The sequence below is a fragment of the Peromyscus eremicus genome, chromosome 10 (genome assembly GCF_949786415.1).
Source record: "Peromyscus eremicus chromosome 10, PerEre_H2_v1, whole genome shotgun sequence".
Taxonomy (NCBI): Eukaryota; Metazoa; Chordata; class Mammalia; order Rodentia; family Cricetidae; genus Peromyscus; species Peromyscus eremicus.
This window is the reverse complement of record NC_081426.1, coordinates 63,436,674-63,455,241: the sequence shown is the minus strand read 5'-3', so window position 1 is coordinate 63,455,241 and position 18,568 is coordinate 63,436,674. Positions and strand designations below refer to the sequence as shown.

At 35.6% G+C, this 18,568-nt stretch overlaps 1 protein-coding gene across 10 annotated transcripts in view; it reads left to right on the top strand.

Annotated features, from left to right (window-relative positions):
- The window catches only part of Gabra4 (gamma-aminobutyric acid type A receptor subunit alpha4), a 79,344-nt gene extending 71,614 nt beyond the window's left edge, over positions 1 to 7,730 (top strand). For 5 of the 10 annotated variants that reach the window (XM_059275092.1, XM_059275089.1, XM_059275088.1 and 2 more), the window contains one exon: positions 5,514 to 7,730. In XM_059275092.1, coding sequence (XP_059131075.1) covers positions 5,514 to 6,035 — 522 coding nt within the window. In that variant the 3' untranslated portion in view covers positions 6,036 to 7,730. The remainder of the gene's footprint in view (positions 1 to 5,513) is intronic. The other 5 variants (XM_059275097.1, XM_059275096.1, XM_059275095.1 and 2 more) reach the window with 1 other exon arrangement.
- Positions 7,731 to 18,568: the final 10,838 nt, after the last annotated feature.

The window sequence follows — 18,568 nt, the reverse complement described above, 5'->3', positions numbered from 1 at the left end:
CAGCATTCTAGAGACATCCACTTGACTTAGCTGAGGACTTTGGCTCTGACTGCTTAAGTTGCCAACGAAGTAGCTTCTCCCACTGAGGACAGATGCAATATATAAAAGGCTTAGGAATAAAAAGAAACACCAGGAATTGCTCTGAAACAAAATTGACCACAAAACCACTTATCTCAAAGAAATCCTAATGAGTCAAACCCTCAAATATGAAACAGACAAAATGAATTTTTAAAAATCTCAGAAAGGGGTTAGGTGATCCAAATAGAAGACAGATGTTTGTTCCAGTCCTTGGCATAGAAAGTAATATTTCTATAGCTTATGGAAATGTGAATATTGGATTAAATGTTAACACTAGGAGGAAATGAAATATAATAAATTGGGAACTCTGTGTTTTCATTTCTACATTCTGGAGCTCAGTATAAGATAGAATCCCTTGGAAACTATTTATGAAATATTTAGCATGTTTATTTGGAGGTAATATTTTTCATTTCTATAAGAGAGAACTTTCTAAAACCACTATTGATAGTTCTCAGTAAACCATTACCTCTGGGCATATTTGTAGCTGCTCTAACACACATTTATTTCCTTCTAAAAAAAAAAAAAGATGTGTGACTGCCCCGAAACCTGCTCAAGTAGCCTTGAATCAATGTCTTTACATTATTTGACTCTTATTTTGTATCTGACTCATTGATATTCTAGAAGATAAACCTGCTCATTATTAGCCTTGTTAGTTTTTAATTTAGGAGTGCTAAATTACATTGTATTAAACTTCATTAGCTTCTTGGGCAAAGAATATAAACGTAGCTGCTTGCATTCTGCAAGCCTAATCTGAGTTACTTTATCTCTTCACTGCTAGAGTAATAAGTTGAGATGAATTTTAATTTTTTTCAGTTAGAGTGCTTCTTTAGAGATTGTGCCAGATGACAGTCATGATTGATGAATTGCTTGGATCTGACCCTGTTTGCTGGTTGCTGGTTTAAATTGTTGGTTGTTTCTGAATCTGCCAACCCCTCTCTCTATGCCACTATGTTTTCCCCCTTTTAGGCCATTGTGACCAGCAACAAAATGATTTCAAATTGATTCATTTTTAAAAATTCAGATGATGCTTAGGTCCTGTTGGAAACTACTATATGTTTATGGAATACTAATAGAAGACTCAGAACTCTAAGTGAATCAACATCATACTGACACTTCATTTGCTCCAAAACTTGACATCCATGCCAGTATTTTTCCTAGCGAGTCCTGTGCTAGCTAGGAATAGATTCCTCACTTCTTTGATGGTTTGTCATCATGAGAAATAAGGAATACTCTTTACACAGTCTACCTTCAGACATAAATAGAAGATAATTTAAATAGCATGTGGTTGCTTGGCAAGGAGCAATAATTTAAGTCTCAAATTAGTCAAATTCCTTTTTCGTTTGTGTAGGAATGATAGATACTCGTGAGACTTCTTAGGCCTTCTCAGGTAGATTTAGAATAAAATCCAGATAATTTATTTGCTTTTGTATTACCTACAATAGCCCAAAAGCTGGATCCACAAACAAAGAAAGAGTAACGGATGTAATTTTTTTTTAAATGAAAACACTTGGAAGGATCTTGACTTTCCATAATATTCTCATCTTGGTGCAAAGATCAGTCGTGAAGTTGGTTCCTACTGAGTAATTTAAACTACAGTGATTAATAAGACACTCATTATGCTCTATGCCTGAGAAGCTCATCAACACATTTCAACTAGACATACACAGATTTCATTCTTGTTTCCATACAGCCATCCTAATGACACCATTTATTCTGTTTTCTTTCTTTCATGCAAATGATGCGTACTTCTAAATACTGTGAACTATATATAAAATACATATCAGAACACAGTTTTCACACAATCAAAAATTTACCTCTACAAATGTCAGATGTACATATGTCAGGATTTGTTCAACTCATTCATCAATTACGTAGGTGGAAAACTTGCTCAAAATCTTTTGGAGAAAGGGCAGTCTGTATGCCTGTGTGTTTGTGTGTGGAGGGGGAAGTACATGTGATGTGTAACGCATGTGGGGGTCAGAGGAAAACTTCAGGCTTTGGTCTCTGCTTTCCACCTTGTCTTGAGAAAGACTCTATGTAGTTTGGTACTGTGTGCACCAGGCTGTCTGGCTTACAAGCTTCTAGCCATCCCTCTGCCTGTAGCTCAGATCTTGCTATTGCTGCGCTGGGGTTATAGATGTATTCAATGGCTCCTTGGGTTTATGTTGTTTCAGGAATTCAAACTTGGGCCCTCACACTTATATCATGAGCACGTTTACTCACAGAACCATTGCCCCAGCCCTTCATTGGGGGATTCTAGGCAGGGGCTTCACCCCTGACCATGCCCCCAGCCCCTCTAAAACATTTTTGTAAGGAATGAATTCTAGAATATGATGGCTAGTTTTGATACAGAACTGTTTCATGCCATATAGAGAAAGAAAATCATAAGCACTGCTGATATTTTCTGCTAGGCATGAAGCTATAACTTAATATGGAAAATTTATAGTATCTGGTCACAAATCAAATAATAAATAGCAGAATCACAGTCAGGTCAATTAGGCTAAAAGATTCACATCCCTTGGATAACCTGCTGATCCATGCACCTTCATGACATTAAAAGAATATACCATACTTCTGATTTCCTAGTCTTGAATAAACTTCTCAACAGTAAATTTTGGATCCTCTGTCTCATTTCTGAGTAGAAAGGCTATTCAGTACATTTAATGATAGGTGGTGTGACTCCCAACCAGTCAGAACTCCTCCTCAACACAACAAAATGACACTGAAATTTCTCCCAGCTTAAAAATATTGTAATGGCTGACAAATGGAATTCTGAAAAATGACACACCTTGGTCATTTAGCTATTGTGTGACACTAGGCAGCAGCACCCCTTGAAGGTCCTCTATGAGTTCTGGGAAAAGCAGCCTTTTCATTTGCACAAATGGTTGCAGGATCTTCTCTCACAAGAGAGGTTTAGAAAGCCCTCCTGCCTGAACGCTTGATTTTAGTGGTCTATAGATATTAAAATGTTGAAGGAACAATGCTGCCTAATAAGTCATGACAATACTTATGTACACACAATAAATACTTACTTTTCAATTCTACAGATCAGTATGAAATTTCTGCTTGTGTTGATTTGCTAGCCTAGGCTGTTTATATTCTCCTAGCTGGAACAGACCCATCAGCTTGCTGTTTGGTTTCATTGGGATAAATGATTATGTTCCAACAGTCTCTTACCCTACAAGTTAACTTGGGTTATCATTTTGGTTACAACACTTTAAGCAAGATGAAATCAAATCAGAACTCTTGAAGTAGATTTGGAAATGGCATACTATCATTGCCACCATACATTATTAGTCAAAGAAAATAACAAGGCAGATTATGGGCAAATGGACTCTATCTCTTGATGGAGGAGGAGGGAGTGTGCACATTACATGGGACATGAATATAAAGATAAATGATGGCTTAGAATCAGTTTTGTAACCAACCCACTACACAGAGTATGATTCACAGGATTTCATGAAGTTCTAGAAGAATACTAGTCCAGAGGAAATCCTGAAAAGGCTCTTAAATATTCTTGCACTTTGTTCTAGAGAACAAGTAAGTTATTGGAGTCAGCTTCATCTTCTGATCTTGCTATTAAAATTCATTAATCAGCAGTAGAGCTATTAGAGCTATTGTCATCATTTAGAACTATTCATTCCCTACTTCTAAAGTATAGCCTTTCTGAGTTGATAATGACACTTTTAGATATGGCTAATGGGACCACTCATTCATTATGCTTGTCTTTGGGAGGATATCAAGTACTGTTTTCTTCCATGCTTTCTGGTGGTTCTGTTTTTCAATCTTAGGTGAGTACTTCTCATTCAGAAACTGCTATTGACTAAACATAACTTGGTTTAGGCTTTTGGAGATGGTTGTTCAACATTCTCCTCTTTAGTTCTCTGTCCTGCATATGTTAGCCATCTTGCTCCCCACATATTTTCAAACCATCTCTTCAGTTCAGGAAGGTGGCTAGCTTTTTCCTGGGCTCCTTTTTTTTTTTTTCTACAGTATGGGATCTCTCAGATTTGTTTCTTCTCTCTCGGTGATTTTCACCCTGTGTTGTTTGATATCCAGTGTCTTCAGATAACATATTGTTTTGCATATTTTATATGGGTCTTTCTGTTCGTTCCAATCAGGGAAGAAAATTCAGTCTCCGTTATTCTACCATGGTTGGAGATAGAAGTCATCCATCATTAGGTTTAGCATTAGTGACACTGTAATCAAAAAGTAAGCAGAAACACACACACACACACACACACACACACACACACACACACACACACTTAAGGTGAAACTTGAAACAGCTACCCGCTACACACACTTACTATGTATGCAAGTAATAATTCTTCACTCCCTTCCCTTCTCCATGTACTTTGAGTTATTTTAGCTTTACATTTACTTATTTTGTGTATATGTATAGGTTTGCGTGTGCATGTGTACATGCGTGCACACACACAAGAGTGTAAAAGTGACAGCATGAGTGTGGAGGTCAGGGAACAGCTAGCTGGAGTCAGTTCTTTCCTTCCACAATGTGGGTCCTGGTGATGGAAGCCCAGTCACCAAGGTTGCCTTCACTAAAGTTGAGCCTTCTCTGCTCCTGCTTAGCAATTTGTAATATAAATATATATATATATATATATATATATATATATATATATATATATTCTTTTTATTTCATGATGTGTAGGCAAACATAATTTCTTTCCAGCAATAGTATACACCCTTTAATCACTTTTATATTCTTTACTGTGTGTATCATAGAATAGGATAGATTAAAATTGATTGTTCTTTTCTATAAAATGGGACTTAAAAATTGTAGAGGAAAAGTGCAAGGTACATACTGGGGTCTTCAGCTTTTGTGTTGATGTTGATTTTGATTCCAGTTGTCTCCACTGAAATTAGCTGCCATATGTCAGGTCACGGTTCTCATTAGTTCAGCTGCAATCTGCTTAGAAGAGTGCTCCAAGCTGACATGAGGAATGCATTCTAAGCTTCTCGGAGTCTGCTTTGGCTCTGTTATGTGCAACTGCTTTCTTCTGTTTCCAAACTGTCCTCATTGACCTTGAAATCATAATTAACAAGTACATGATGTATGGAGTGAACTTTAAAAAAATGTCTGAGTGGAGTATTAAGATATAATAGTTAGAAAAAAATGCCCGTCTCTCCAAATTGAGCTCTCAATTATATTTTTTCCTTGATGGCCTCTGAGGCTTGCTTATTCCAGTCACCCATTGGTAAGCTTCCTCTCAATCCTCTTGATTTCTCCATCTCTTTACTTCCTATTAATGTGGCTAGAAATAAACAAGTATTTACTAGTTAAATGGTTGCAATGGATTTTAAAATGACTATTTTATATGATTACTAAAGTAATCATACTTTCTTATCTTTGAATTATGTACAGATCTACATAAAATTACACAATCAATGTAATTTTTGATATCTTTTCTCAGAATACACACGCCAATTTGAACATGAGGAAGAGAACAAATGCCTTGGTCCACTCAGAATCTGACATCAACAGCAGAACTGAGGTGGGAAACCACTCCAGCAAGAGCACCACAGCCCAAGAGTCTTCTGAAGCTGCACCTAAGGAATACTTAGCTTCCAGCCCAAATCCCTTCAGCAGGGCGAATGCCGCTGAGACAATATCCGCCGCAAGAGGTCGTTCATCTGTACCGTCTCCTACGCCTTGTAGCACATCGAGACCAGCTTCTTTGGGGTCGACTTCTACTCGCCCTGCCTTTGGGTCTAGACTTGGGCGTATTAAGACCACGGTTAATACCACAGGGGCACCTGGGACTATGTCAGCCGCCCCCCCTCCCTCTGCTCCACCACCTTCTGGATCTGGCACGAGTAAAATAGACAAATACGCTCGTATTCTCTTTCCAGTCACATTCGGGGCATTTAACATGGTCTACTGGGTTGTTTATTTATCTAAGGACACCATGGAGAAATCCGAAAGTCTAATGTGATTTTGTTGCTATAGTAATTTCATAAAAGATGATGGAAATACAGACTGACTTTTTAAATGTTTTTAAAGATAAGTATTCTTTACTAAAATAAAAAGTCTATGTAATTTTTGAATTTAAAAATACAAGCCAGAGAGATAGAGAGGGAGTTAATTCCTCAGTGGCCAGAGAGTGAACCATCTTTCCTTATAGAAAGATAATTTTAAAGGAATCTATTCAGTGTTCAAATTGGATGGAATACAGACCATTATGGAAAGTTGGAACAAGAGAAATAGGGCCAGAAGAGATATGTGATGCATATTTTTGCATTGAAATTTGAAAAAAAAAAAAGACTGTGATATTTTTAAATACACCCCATGAAATCAACCAGTCACCGAAAATTTCCCATTGGCACTGCCCTTAACCAGAATTCTGTACTGGAAGTTATGAGCAGTGACCTTTGCAGTCCCTCTTAGTACCTTCAAGAAAAGAGTTTCTCTGTTAAACAAAACACCGGGAAGAGGAAAATGGAACCAAACAAACACTGATCAATACAGTGAAGCCTCTGCTGCATCAATAACAGACACCGACCAGGGCAAATGTGTTTTCTGGCACATATTGGTCAAAAAAATACTTAACAGTTCACTTGAAATGTTGTGCTCTGAGCCAAAGTTAAATTCATTGTATAAATTCTTTTTTCATAGTATCTCATTCAGTTATGTACTGTATGCATTTACCACATAGTTCCTCAGAGCCTGGAGCCTACTGTGTTCTAGGTACTGTTTAGAGACAGTTTTCTAGGGAAGTCCTTTCACCTTTACAATGATCCTTCAGTAGTAGGACAGTCAGTGCATGTTAAAGAACCATAATTTAACCGAGGACATTCTGTTCTTTAATGAAGGCAATTTAGTTAGGATCTGCCAATGCAGCCAATATATTTGTTTCTCCTGCACTGACAGAGGAAAACAAATACATTTGTTCCTATAGCCACTTTGAGATAAGTATGTGTTAGTACAATCTTGATGATTGGTCCTCAAACTATAATGAAGTAATGATAGAGATTGTTCTATAGGTGAAAAGCATCATATACCTGAAACATAAACATCTGGGCACTAGAAAACCTAACAGATGACCTGTGTCAACTTTGATGCAGGTCACATTACACAGTTTTCCCACCTGACCAGAATAGTCCAAATCAAAGTCTGCACAGGCCTTTTGTATGCTTACTCCAGTAGAGAGCTGCCGAAATGCTAACGCTCTTGCAAGCTTTTGTGCTCATAATGTCTGTATGTCTGGCATGTTTTGTATTTGTTTTCTGAGAGTTTGATAAGGTTTTATAATTAAGTTACTTTAACAATTAAAGGAGCAGTTAGAGAAAGAAAGGAATACAAATATTATAGCCTTGGATGGATGTCAGTTACGGTTAGGCAATGTATTTGGATTTTCAAATACTGACTTTGCCTTTTCATTATGTAGGCCTAACAGCCTAATTGAATCTCTTGCAGCTTTCTAAATTGCTCAAACCCGGTTGATCTTTTTGTTGTTTCACTTCCTGATTTTTTTCTTGTATTTCTACCTGTTTTTGGTATGTGTAAATGAATATGTTTTGAGTTGGGGGGAAACATTTGATAGAAATGGACATCTTATAGACAGAATCTTTTATTTTCTGGGGAAAAATTATAGTGATTAATATGAACTTTTGAGTTAGTACATTGCTTTGTAATGGTTGCCCATGAAACTTATAAAATTTGAAAATGTCAAATTTTAATTGACCTCCATCTGAGAATTCCTTCTTTTTTTATTTCTAAATATTTTATAGAATTAAAACACTTTAAAGTTAAAAGATGTTGAAGAAATCCTCACTTATAAATTGATTCTAGCAAAATGAGGCCCAGGAACATCTGTAAATATGTTTATACATTTAATAAAGAGTAATTGTACATAAAAGCTTATACTGAAATTATTTCATGAGTATGAAAATGCTTTTGGCTTTTAGGCCAATGCTTAGAGCTCAGATGGGAAAACATCATCACTTTTTCTACCAATGCAATGATGGTATTGCTTGGGAAATGAACACTTACTCTTCTTGGTTTTGGTTTTGTTTGTTTGTTTGTTTTGTTTTTTCTCTATTGTCTTTCTTTTTAAAATAATATTCATTCTAATAAACTTTAAATGTTCTATTGGCCTCTTTTAAAATATACTCTTTTTTAAATTTTATGGGTTTTAAATGGGTTGAAAAATAACTGACTCACCCTGACTTGATAGTTCAAACCTGTGATCCCAGTTTTGGGGAGGCTGATACAGAGAAATGCCATAAGTTTTCAGGCTACAGAGTTACAGGCCATTCTGGGATAGAGTGCAACATGTTCTTCAAACAAAAACAAAACCCCAGGTGAATAAACAATAATGTTTTTTAAAAAGAAATCAAAGTGAATACCCCTGCTCCGAGGGCAGGGAATTAAGCAGAGTCTTTAAGTAGAGTCTTTGTGGGTTATCAAGGACAGCCTTCAAGTTGCTATGGAGACCAAGCTGATCTCAAACCCATGTTTCTCCTTTCTGTTTCCTAAGCAATTGGATTGCATATGTGTAGCTCCATGACTAGAAAGGACTAAACTATCCAAGAAGTCTCCATTGTTCATTTGAAGACTAAATTGACCAAAACATTTTATTGCTAGCATAAAGAATCTATCTCAACTGCACATGACATTCTTAATAATAATAACACATGCTTTGTTTCATTGAAACTCTTTTTTATCTTTTCTTTTGGTCACCATTTATGTCTTCCTCATAACTCGGAGGCATATTGGATATTCTTGTGTGAAGATCTAGTCACTTTTCACCATTATTCATAAGAATGACCATGGGATCCCAAAGTACTGGCCAATAGTAGAAAAAACAAACAAACAAACGAACAAACAAACCTTCTGTCTGAGAATGGAACCTTTTGTATAACTCCATCTTTAAAGTTTAAATCAGAATTCTTTTATGGTTTACTGGTGAATATGTTAATTCCGGCTCTTCATTTCCAAGTTGGCTGGTTATAGCTGTGTAATCACCTCTAATTTCCCCAAGGCAAGACTGGTTATAAAATATATTGTCATGACTAATCCATGGTGAAAAAAAAATTATCTTTGTGCATAGACCTAGTACTTTCAACTGAGCCTCACAAATCTTAAAGGACAGTGCGACATCACTCTCTTTCATATTAGATGTGAGTCACAGATCAGTTAATGATGAAGATAAATGCAGTAGGCTGGAATGAACTTCTAAAAGGTCATTTTTCAATCACTCACCTTACCAGGGACCTTATTTCAAGTAATACATAAAAAAGTGTGTATTTTGTTTTATCTATAAACCAGACAATTGTTTCTGGTTCAGGAGAGGGGATAGAAAAAGTTTCCATTCACCAGTCCCTAATTCAACTGGTCTGCTCTTCTTCTAGACTTGAGAATAATTTGCAGTGGAAAAGAAAGAGAAAAGAGGATGCACTTGATTTTATGTTCTGACCACACTGTTGTTTAAAATGAGTCCTGTAACTACCCTAGTACTAAAAACAGGGAGGTAAATAACATAATCTCTATGGTTTATTTAAATTTCAATATTATATGAAATTCATTGTAAATATAAGCATATACATACACAATATACATGCTATTGTTTGAGTCACAAATGCATTTTTTTTTTTTTGGTTTTTCAAGACAGGGTTTCTCTATGTAGTTTTGGTGCCTGTCCTAGATCTCAGTCTGTAGACCAGGCTGGCCTCGAACTCACAGAGATCCACTTGGCTCTGCCTCCTGAGTGCTGGGATTAAAGGTGTGCACCACCACTGCCTGGCTACAAATACATTATTATTATGGAGAAAGTATACATTATTATTGTATAATCTCAAGCTGTGGTTTATTTCCAAATAAGATGTCCTTACCATTAAAACAAGCTGTGGTTTATTTCCAAGTAAGATGTCCTTACCATTAAACAAAAAGGTAAAACAAAAATATCCCTTTCTCATGTATTAGGTATTTGCTCCCCCCTGAAGGATTATACTATTTAAAGATGAAAGAGTATTGATATTTTTTCTTGTCTTTGTTTTCTTCATCATCACTCAATGAGCTCCTACTCACTGGCCTTTCCTTGAAAGTGGTCATTGTCTACCACTGCTGACATAGGTAGATTAGGAGCTATAAATGTATTGACTATGGAGCAGGACTCAGATCAGGACTCTAAAAGCTGCAATCATCAAGGTAAGTATTAGAAATTAGTATTTTAAAGCTAAAAGTCAATGCAGAAATTGATGGTGAAGCAAATACGTAAAGTATAAATAAATGGACTCGTGTTAGTAATGCTTGCATTTGCCCCAAGCTCCAGTGTTTCTTGCCATGGTGCTAAAGTTGATGGTGGGTGAAGGACCCTTGTAACTGAGACTTTGGCAATGAAAGTTATGACAGATCAAGCTTCACGGTGGTGGCCAGGAACTGAGATTCATGATCTGCAGGTCTTCTAGTCCAACCCACCCAACTCCCAGGATTAAAAGTACATTTGCTTTTTATCATTACCTGGAACATAAAGGATTTAAAATGTCAAGTTAAGCTGTACCCAGGGAAGTGTAAGTTGTGGGTAGTTGTAAGAAGTATTAGAGATAGGTAAGGGATAATTTTGTAGAAATTGCAGAAAAGATTGAATTTTACTCAGATTAGTTGTGATAGGTTGGAAATCTTACAGGATAGTCTGGAAAGGCTAACACACTTCTGCTTCTGTTTGAAGGAAACCCACTGACAGCTGTTGGAACTATGGCCTAGAGAAGAACCTAGAGGCACTGAGACAATTGAGCCTTCATCTATACTTTTTTCCAATTAATCATTGACTTCCACTTCTTTTTTAATTCTGATGGTTTCACTTTATTTAGTATGAAATCCTACCAAGGTGGGATTTACATTTTATGGACATGATCAGTAAGATGTAAGTTTTGTAAAGAGGAATAGATTGACTAAAAGACAACATTTACATATGGGGAGTCAAATATGCAATTATCAAATCATAAAAAGTGAAGTTGATTTTTTTTTCTCCTACAGCACCGTTGAAGGAACCTGAAGTTTCATCATATGGTAGGCAAGCATGCTATCATTTCATTATTCAGGCTGCCCTTGACCTCTGTCTGAGGTAATAGGCAGGCTTCACACTTCAATCCTCCTGCCTCAGCTCCCTTAGTAGCTATGATCGATTTTTTCTTCTGTTTATATGTGGAAGAATATTCTTCTTTTGAGATATAGTATCACTTTATACAGATTTTCTTTGAAATTGTAATCCTCCTGATTTATCCTTTTAAGGACTTGGATTATTATATTTAGCTTCTGAAATTAATTTCTGTTTCAGTTTAATAACAGGTAAAACAAGTGTTGATATTTAGATAGTTTTCTTCAAATCAAGAAGTTTTTATCAATGCTGTTCCTTTTATCAAAGATTTCAATTTCGTGAAACTTTTCTCTTTTTGTATGTTTAAATAAGCTTTTCTTTAAGATTATTACTAACACAATATCTCTTCCTGTAATAGTTTCTAAATTAATTTTGTGTCTTTTCACATTTCAGATTTTTTTCAACTATACTTGAATGGGTTTTCAGTTGTATTCATTCAGTTTTGTAATTTGTAATTTTTAACTCGATAATGGTTTTACTGCTTTCATTGTGTTTTCCCCACAATTTATCTTTTAATCTTTATGATTTTTTCTTTATTGAAGCATAATGTGTCATCTGAGCTTTTCAATCTATTATATTAATGAGATATTTATTTTTTTATTTTTTGAACTGCAGAGAGCTATTCATATTATCTTTCTCTTTTTTAAAAAACATTTTTTTCATCTGATTTTTCATTGTACTTTTTACTGCTTTTGTATCTTTTCTGGGCTAGTTTTGTTCTATTAATCACTGAATTAAGCTAGCTGTTTATTGAACTACAGTGTGGGAAGTGGTGGGTGTGTGAGTCAGATCAGCCCACAGAAGCTATTTAAAACAAAGGCTAGCCCACCTCCCCAAGTCTGTTTTAATTTTCTGCTTGGAAACCATATTTTTCCTTTATTTGTCATGTCCAGGTAGTCTGTGTTGTTCATAGCTCAAGCTTCTCAATTTACTTGCCTTGTTATTACTAGTGAGTATTGTTCCAACTCTCTCCCACTCTCCTCCCTTTCTTCTAGTATTTTGAGCATTACCCAGCATACAGTTTCAAAAATCTCTGATGTAAATTATCATCATTTCCTCCTGTGCCTGCATCTCCTGCCATTTTAGAATATGTAAATAAAAATTGTTTGAAAAGATGTTTTATTTTACTTTTGTCTATATATGTTATATTGTGGCAGCTTCAAACAAAGAAACATTGAGGACATCTCAGCACACCATGATACTCAGTAGAATCTGTATCATGCCCAAAATAGATGCCAGCCAGTTTCCTTTGTCTTGTTAGAATCAATTTCTTCCTATTGGAAAGACACTTGTCATAGTGTGTTATCAATTATTTACTAATTAATTAAGGATATGGTTTGAGTTTTCCTCTAATTTTCAATATCTATATTTTTTAGAATTTGCTATGGGGGAGATGGATTGAAACATGTTTATTGCATCATCTTTAATAGACTTACCTTCTATGGTGTAGCTTTCCACAGGATCAGGGACTGAACTCGGTACAGTTCATTGCTATGGTAACCAGAGCCTGATGATTCCTGCCTTCCAATTATCAGGTACCACTGCAGCTGGATGTTAAACTTAAATTGCATCTGTGTTAAATCATATAGCTCCCACAAATACTGGAAAGGACTAGGAACTGACAGAAAGAACAGGGATCATAGAAACCATGTTTTCCTGGGAAGAACTTCAGCAGGCATCTTTAGCTTCTTTTGGAGAATCCCATTCTCGTGAGATCTCTTCTCTCTCGTTTCTTTTTAAATCTTTCACTCCTAGGCTTCACTTTTCAGTGTTCTGATTGTATTTTGTGCTAGTTTCAGTTCATTGATTATATTTTACTGTTCTCTAATTCATCAAATGATTAGTGGAATGACAATTCTCTTAGCCAATAGGACAAACAACTTTTCATGTTTTCTTAAAAATTACCAATTTAATGGAGATTTAGAAATATTTGCACTTTCTTTATAGTATACTTTTTCTATCACCAGATTCTTCATTTAAAATATAGAGGAGGAGCTGAGAAGAAGGCTCAGTGGGTAAGAGAATTTGCATGGAATGATGATGAACAGAATTCAGATCCCAACATTCCCATAAAAAGCCAGACTTGGTCTCATGTGTGCTCATAATACAAGCACTGGTAGTAGCGGAGCCAGGAGGATCACTGGAGCTTGATGGCCCCAACCTCATTCCAGTTTCATTGGGAGATCCTGTCTCAAAAGAAGAAGGCAGACAGTGATAAAACAGAGCACCAGACATCCTGCAAACAATAAACATATGTCAGCAAAATTCTAGGTAGCATCAAGAAATGATGTAAATTTTTACTCATAAAATTTTCACTCTTGTGCATTACATATTTTCATATATGAATATTAGAATGTGAAGTACAGTTAGAAAGTTTTCAATGTATGTCCTTGTAATCTGTTTGATGGTAGTAATTTTCTGAATTGATGGGTTTTTTCCCCCCATTTTCCCATAGATGTATACTAATGCACTTAGTCTTTGGTCAACATAATCTTTTTCAGGTGTTGTTTGATAGCTGTAGTCTGTATTCTATCTTTGCCAATATTGCTGATAAAGTGTTAGATTGTCACTTTCAATGATCATTTATGTTGTTTCCTTGTGCAGTATGCAGTACACAGTACTATGCAGTAGGCGGAGCTCTCATTTATCAAAAGACAGAAACATTGTTATTGATTGATAAGGTAAGGCATTGTTATTTTTATGACGCTTTGCATTGTATAATGAATAAGAATTCAATTTTCAGGTAAACCATATTTGTGCAATATGACATGGAGTGGATAGATTATGAAACAGGGTGCCACGGTCCTGCCTCAGCTGGGTTTAGGTCATGAGACTGGGAAGGGGCATCTGCACGAAGAAGGAAGTATCCAACCACCAAATGAGGTTCACACAAGTGGCCAGCCTCAAACAGCTCAAGCTATCTTTATTATACTTCAAAAACAAGCATGTTTTCCCCATCCTCCAGGATTCATCTCTGGAAATAAAACCAAACGTTTTGTTTTTTTTCCCCCAACTTTTACATCAAAACAACTTTTAAACCAAAAACAATGCTCAGCATTTTGTTAGCTTGGCTAAATATCGAGCCAGGCACATCCTGTCCTTCCAATGCTAAAAGGTGATAGACATAGACACACATTTTCAAGAACAGCAATATCATTCAAAACTTAATAAAGCATATTTACAGAAATGGTGATTTGCCGTAAAGTGCATGCATGCAGTTAGTTTGGATTTCTCCAACTGTTCCCTTGGCCTACAAAAGGGTCTTGCAGTCTAAGCCTCTCCATAAAGGGCAGACTTTGAGAAGGCACTCTTTTTCCATCTTAATTTTTTCCCCCAGAATTAGGAGTTGTAGTTAATGTCCCCTGAGTTGCTTCCTTATATGTGCCCATTAACTTTTATTCCCTCGGATCCTGTCAGCATTGAATCAGAAAAGTTCCCAGGGTCTGAGGTTACAGCTGGTATTTCCAGATAAGAAACCTGAAAATATCAGTTCTCAAAGAATTTTAGGGTAAAATATTGGTGGAAAAAATTGGGGTTTCTGGGAATGATTACATCTGTCCCATGTGTGACTGACAAAGTGAAAAGAAAATATGGCTAAGAGAATTATCAATATAATGAGAGAGAAGAGAGCATGCAGGCTGTGCGGTCTCAGCAGTATTCGTCACTGTCCAGAAGTCCACTGGTTCTTGCCGAGTGAGAGACCATCTAAAAGGGTCTTGCCTCATGGAGACCTGTTGGACAAGCATCATATGCTGATCCAAAACTTGGCCATATGGCTCCCAACACCAGGGAATGAATTTCCCACTGTATTACTCCAATTATCAAGATGCACTAATAATGTAGAGAACATGGAAAAGTAAAGTCTTTTTTTTCGTTGTTTTTTAATTGCTCTGTGGCAAAAAGCAAGGAATGAAATGTAATTCTCTTTCCCCTCTGTCAGTATAATTTTTTAATTGTTTAATTTTACAGTTGAGAGTATTTTTATACTGAAGAAAGATAATAGTGTATATGATAGTATATCATAAGAATGAAGTTTATTATTTTTCAAGTTTTATAATTGTTTTGTTATGAGAATAAAAAGGGTAAACTGTGATCTTTGTAACAGTTCAATTTGTGATTCTAGGTGTTTGGATTTTACGGAGAATGCCACTTCCCTATAAACATGCAATTGAACTTTGAGCCATCTTACGTTACCCTTCAAAACAGTGGTGTTCTTGGCACAAGTGTTGCTGTGGTTTTCTGTAGTGCAATGCAGTACAAGTATTTTGTTTGTGCAAGTTTCTTATGAGAGAAGGGATATCATCATGTGTTAATTAATGTTTTGAATGTTTGATTTAGAAATGACTTTTTCTATGTCATATCTTTAAGCAAACACGTTTCTCGAAGATAAATTTATTTATTGTGCAAATCTCTTTTGCATCTTAAAACAAAATTTGGACTTACTGATATGCTCCCAATGGCAGAGATGTCCTGATAATGAGTTTGATGACAAAATCATGGGGAACATGGAAAGTAAAGGCTTCTTTCTGTACAAATAACTCAGGGCTCCACAGCTCACTGAAAATGTGTTTCCAAAGTAATACTAAGGATATAAATTCAATAAAATGTAATCACAGATACTTATATTTTAAGATAAATATGTGGAAATAAAACTCCAAAATCGTCAAAATATAAAACATTATATTCTAAGTCATTTTTCTTTTTAATTTAAAATATTAAACATATGCCTTGGGGTTCTTTTTTATCTTCATAGTGTATTACGGATAAGAATTTCCTTCTACTAAATTGGTCACAGTCTTATGCCTGATATAATATTTCACATTTGAATCTCTGCCATCCTTACAGCTCTGATTTTCACTGGCCTGTAATTGGCTGCATGACCAATAATATCTAGTAGATTTCAACTCTGGCAAGTTTTAATTGTTGGAAAATGTGACAAGAAGGAAGAATTAAAGCATTTATTATAGCTACAATGAAATAAAGAAGTCAACAATTTCTCATTTTGTGGTTTTGATTAATATTGTGATGTACTCTTTCTCTCTCTCTCCCTCTCTTTCTCTCTTTCTCTCCCCCTTTCTTTGTGTGTGTGTGTGTGTGTGTGTGTGTGTGTGTGTGTGTGTGTGTGTGTGTTTATTGTCAACTGGCTTAAACCAAGGGAAAGATTCAAAATGACTAAAGTAAACTGATCAATCTATGGTTTAAACTTAACTCTGAAAAACACAGTTAACTTTGATACTTGAATAATATTAATTTTATAATTGCATGAGATTGTGATTTTTTAATATTTATCAATAATTATTTGGATAAAGTGAAGCATTTTGAGCAACATGTCTTTGTTTTTTTTACATCTCATAATGGTATATAAATGTTTTGGATGCAATGTGTTGACACAATTATTTCCTGGAGAAAAAAAACTCAGGTATTTTTTTATTTTACATTTTAAACAAGAGAATGTGACTGAGAGGAAGAATATTTACCATAGGCTGTCTATAATACATACATACATACATACATACATACATACATTTCTCTATGTATGAATAGAAATTAATAAAGCATATGCTCACATCATCATAATCATCCTTATTTTGTTCATCTGCATGACAATATATAAATCCTTCCATATTCATTGTATTAAGTAGTTATATATGGTATTCTATTCTGGTAAGATAATTTCAATTAAAGCTTTAATACTTAAAATGTACCTCCATTTTATTATATGATTAATACTTTTACAAGTATCTAATTTCTGAAGGAATATTGATTATAAAACACTATTTCCAAAGGACTTAAATACTCCTTAGAAAATGCCTGCTTCTTATTCTTGGTGTTTATAGTAGAAATGTATAGGTAATCACTGGAGAGACGGCTTCTTGTTTAGGAGAGTTCATTGGTCTTGCAGAGGACCAGAGTCCAGTTTTGTTTTGTTTTGTTTTGGTTTGGTTTGGTTTGGTTTTTCGAGACAGGGTTTCTCTCTGTGTAGCTTTGCGCCTTTTCCTGGAATTCGCTTGGTAGCCCAGGCTGGCCTCGAACTCACAGAGATCCTCCTGGCTCTGTCTCCCGAGTGCTGGGATTAAAGGCATGCACCACCACCGACCGGCCTTGTTTTGTTTTTTTGAGATAGGGTTTCTCTATTTGTAGACCAGGCTGGCCTCGAACTCACAGAGATCTACCTGCCTCTGCCTCCTGAGTACTGGGATTAAAGGTGTGTGCCACTCCCACCCAGCCAGAGTTCAGTTTTTAGCAACGGTATGGTTTGGGGCAGCTCACAACATCCTGTATCTCTATTTCTATGGCAGTGGCTCTCAACTTGTGGGTCACGAACCCTTTGGGGGTCACATATCTGACATCTTGCACACCAGATACTTATATTACAATTCATAACAGTAGTAGAATTACAATTGTGAAGTAGCAATCAAATAATTTTATGATAGGGATCACTACAACATGAGGAACTGTATTAAAGGGTAACAGCATTAGGAAGGTTGAGAATGAGAACTACTTCTCTAGGGTATCTGATGCCTTCTTATGGTTTTTGTGGGCATCTACATGCACAAGTGCATACTCACACTTAAACATACACACACACAAATTGATATAAATAAGTAAGTAAATGATAATACAGAATTTGGAAACAAAAAATTTGCAATCCACCCCTATCCATACGTTCAAGCATAAATAGAAATGTGAGAAAAAAATTTCATAGAAGACATGATGGGATAATGGCCTTTCCATTGCTTAAACTACACTACCTGCATTTGTTTTAATCTTCCATAGTTTCATAGCTGTGTAGAATAGTTTCTGCACAACTCATGCTTAGAGCAGTATAACTGTCAAAGGCCAATCTTCTTATGAACTAATTGGATGCTGAAGCTCATTGCTGTCTCTTGGTTATGAACATAAGCCCTGGGTGGTTTGGTAATTATTAATGTATTTACAATGTTATGTAATCCTCATTGTTTTCCTTTAAATTCCTTAACATCAATCTATCTCAGAAGAAAAATTACACTCACTGCTTGATATTAAATTCTGGCATAATTTGCTGATGTCAAATAGACATCCCACCTTGTGAATTCTTAGATGCTATACCTTTCATTTTATTCTATTGAATGTAAAATAATATCATCCATTTAATAATGGTATAAATTGCATTCACTTTGGCATCTAGGCAAACCTGTTTATGAATTTGTATCATTAGTGTTAAGATAAAAGCTAATCAGATGTACCCTTTACTAAGCAAGTCTTGTGGGCGTTTTTAACCTAATAGTAATATTGTCGAAAGTACCACAAGCACGTTTCAGTTGAAAACCAAACAGACTGAAACATGCATAATCTTAAGAAAAGAATGTATTGGTTGGCATGTTACATCA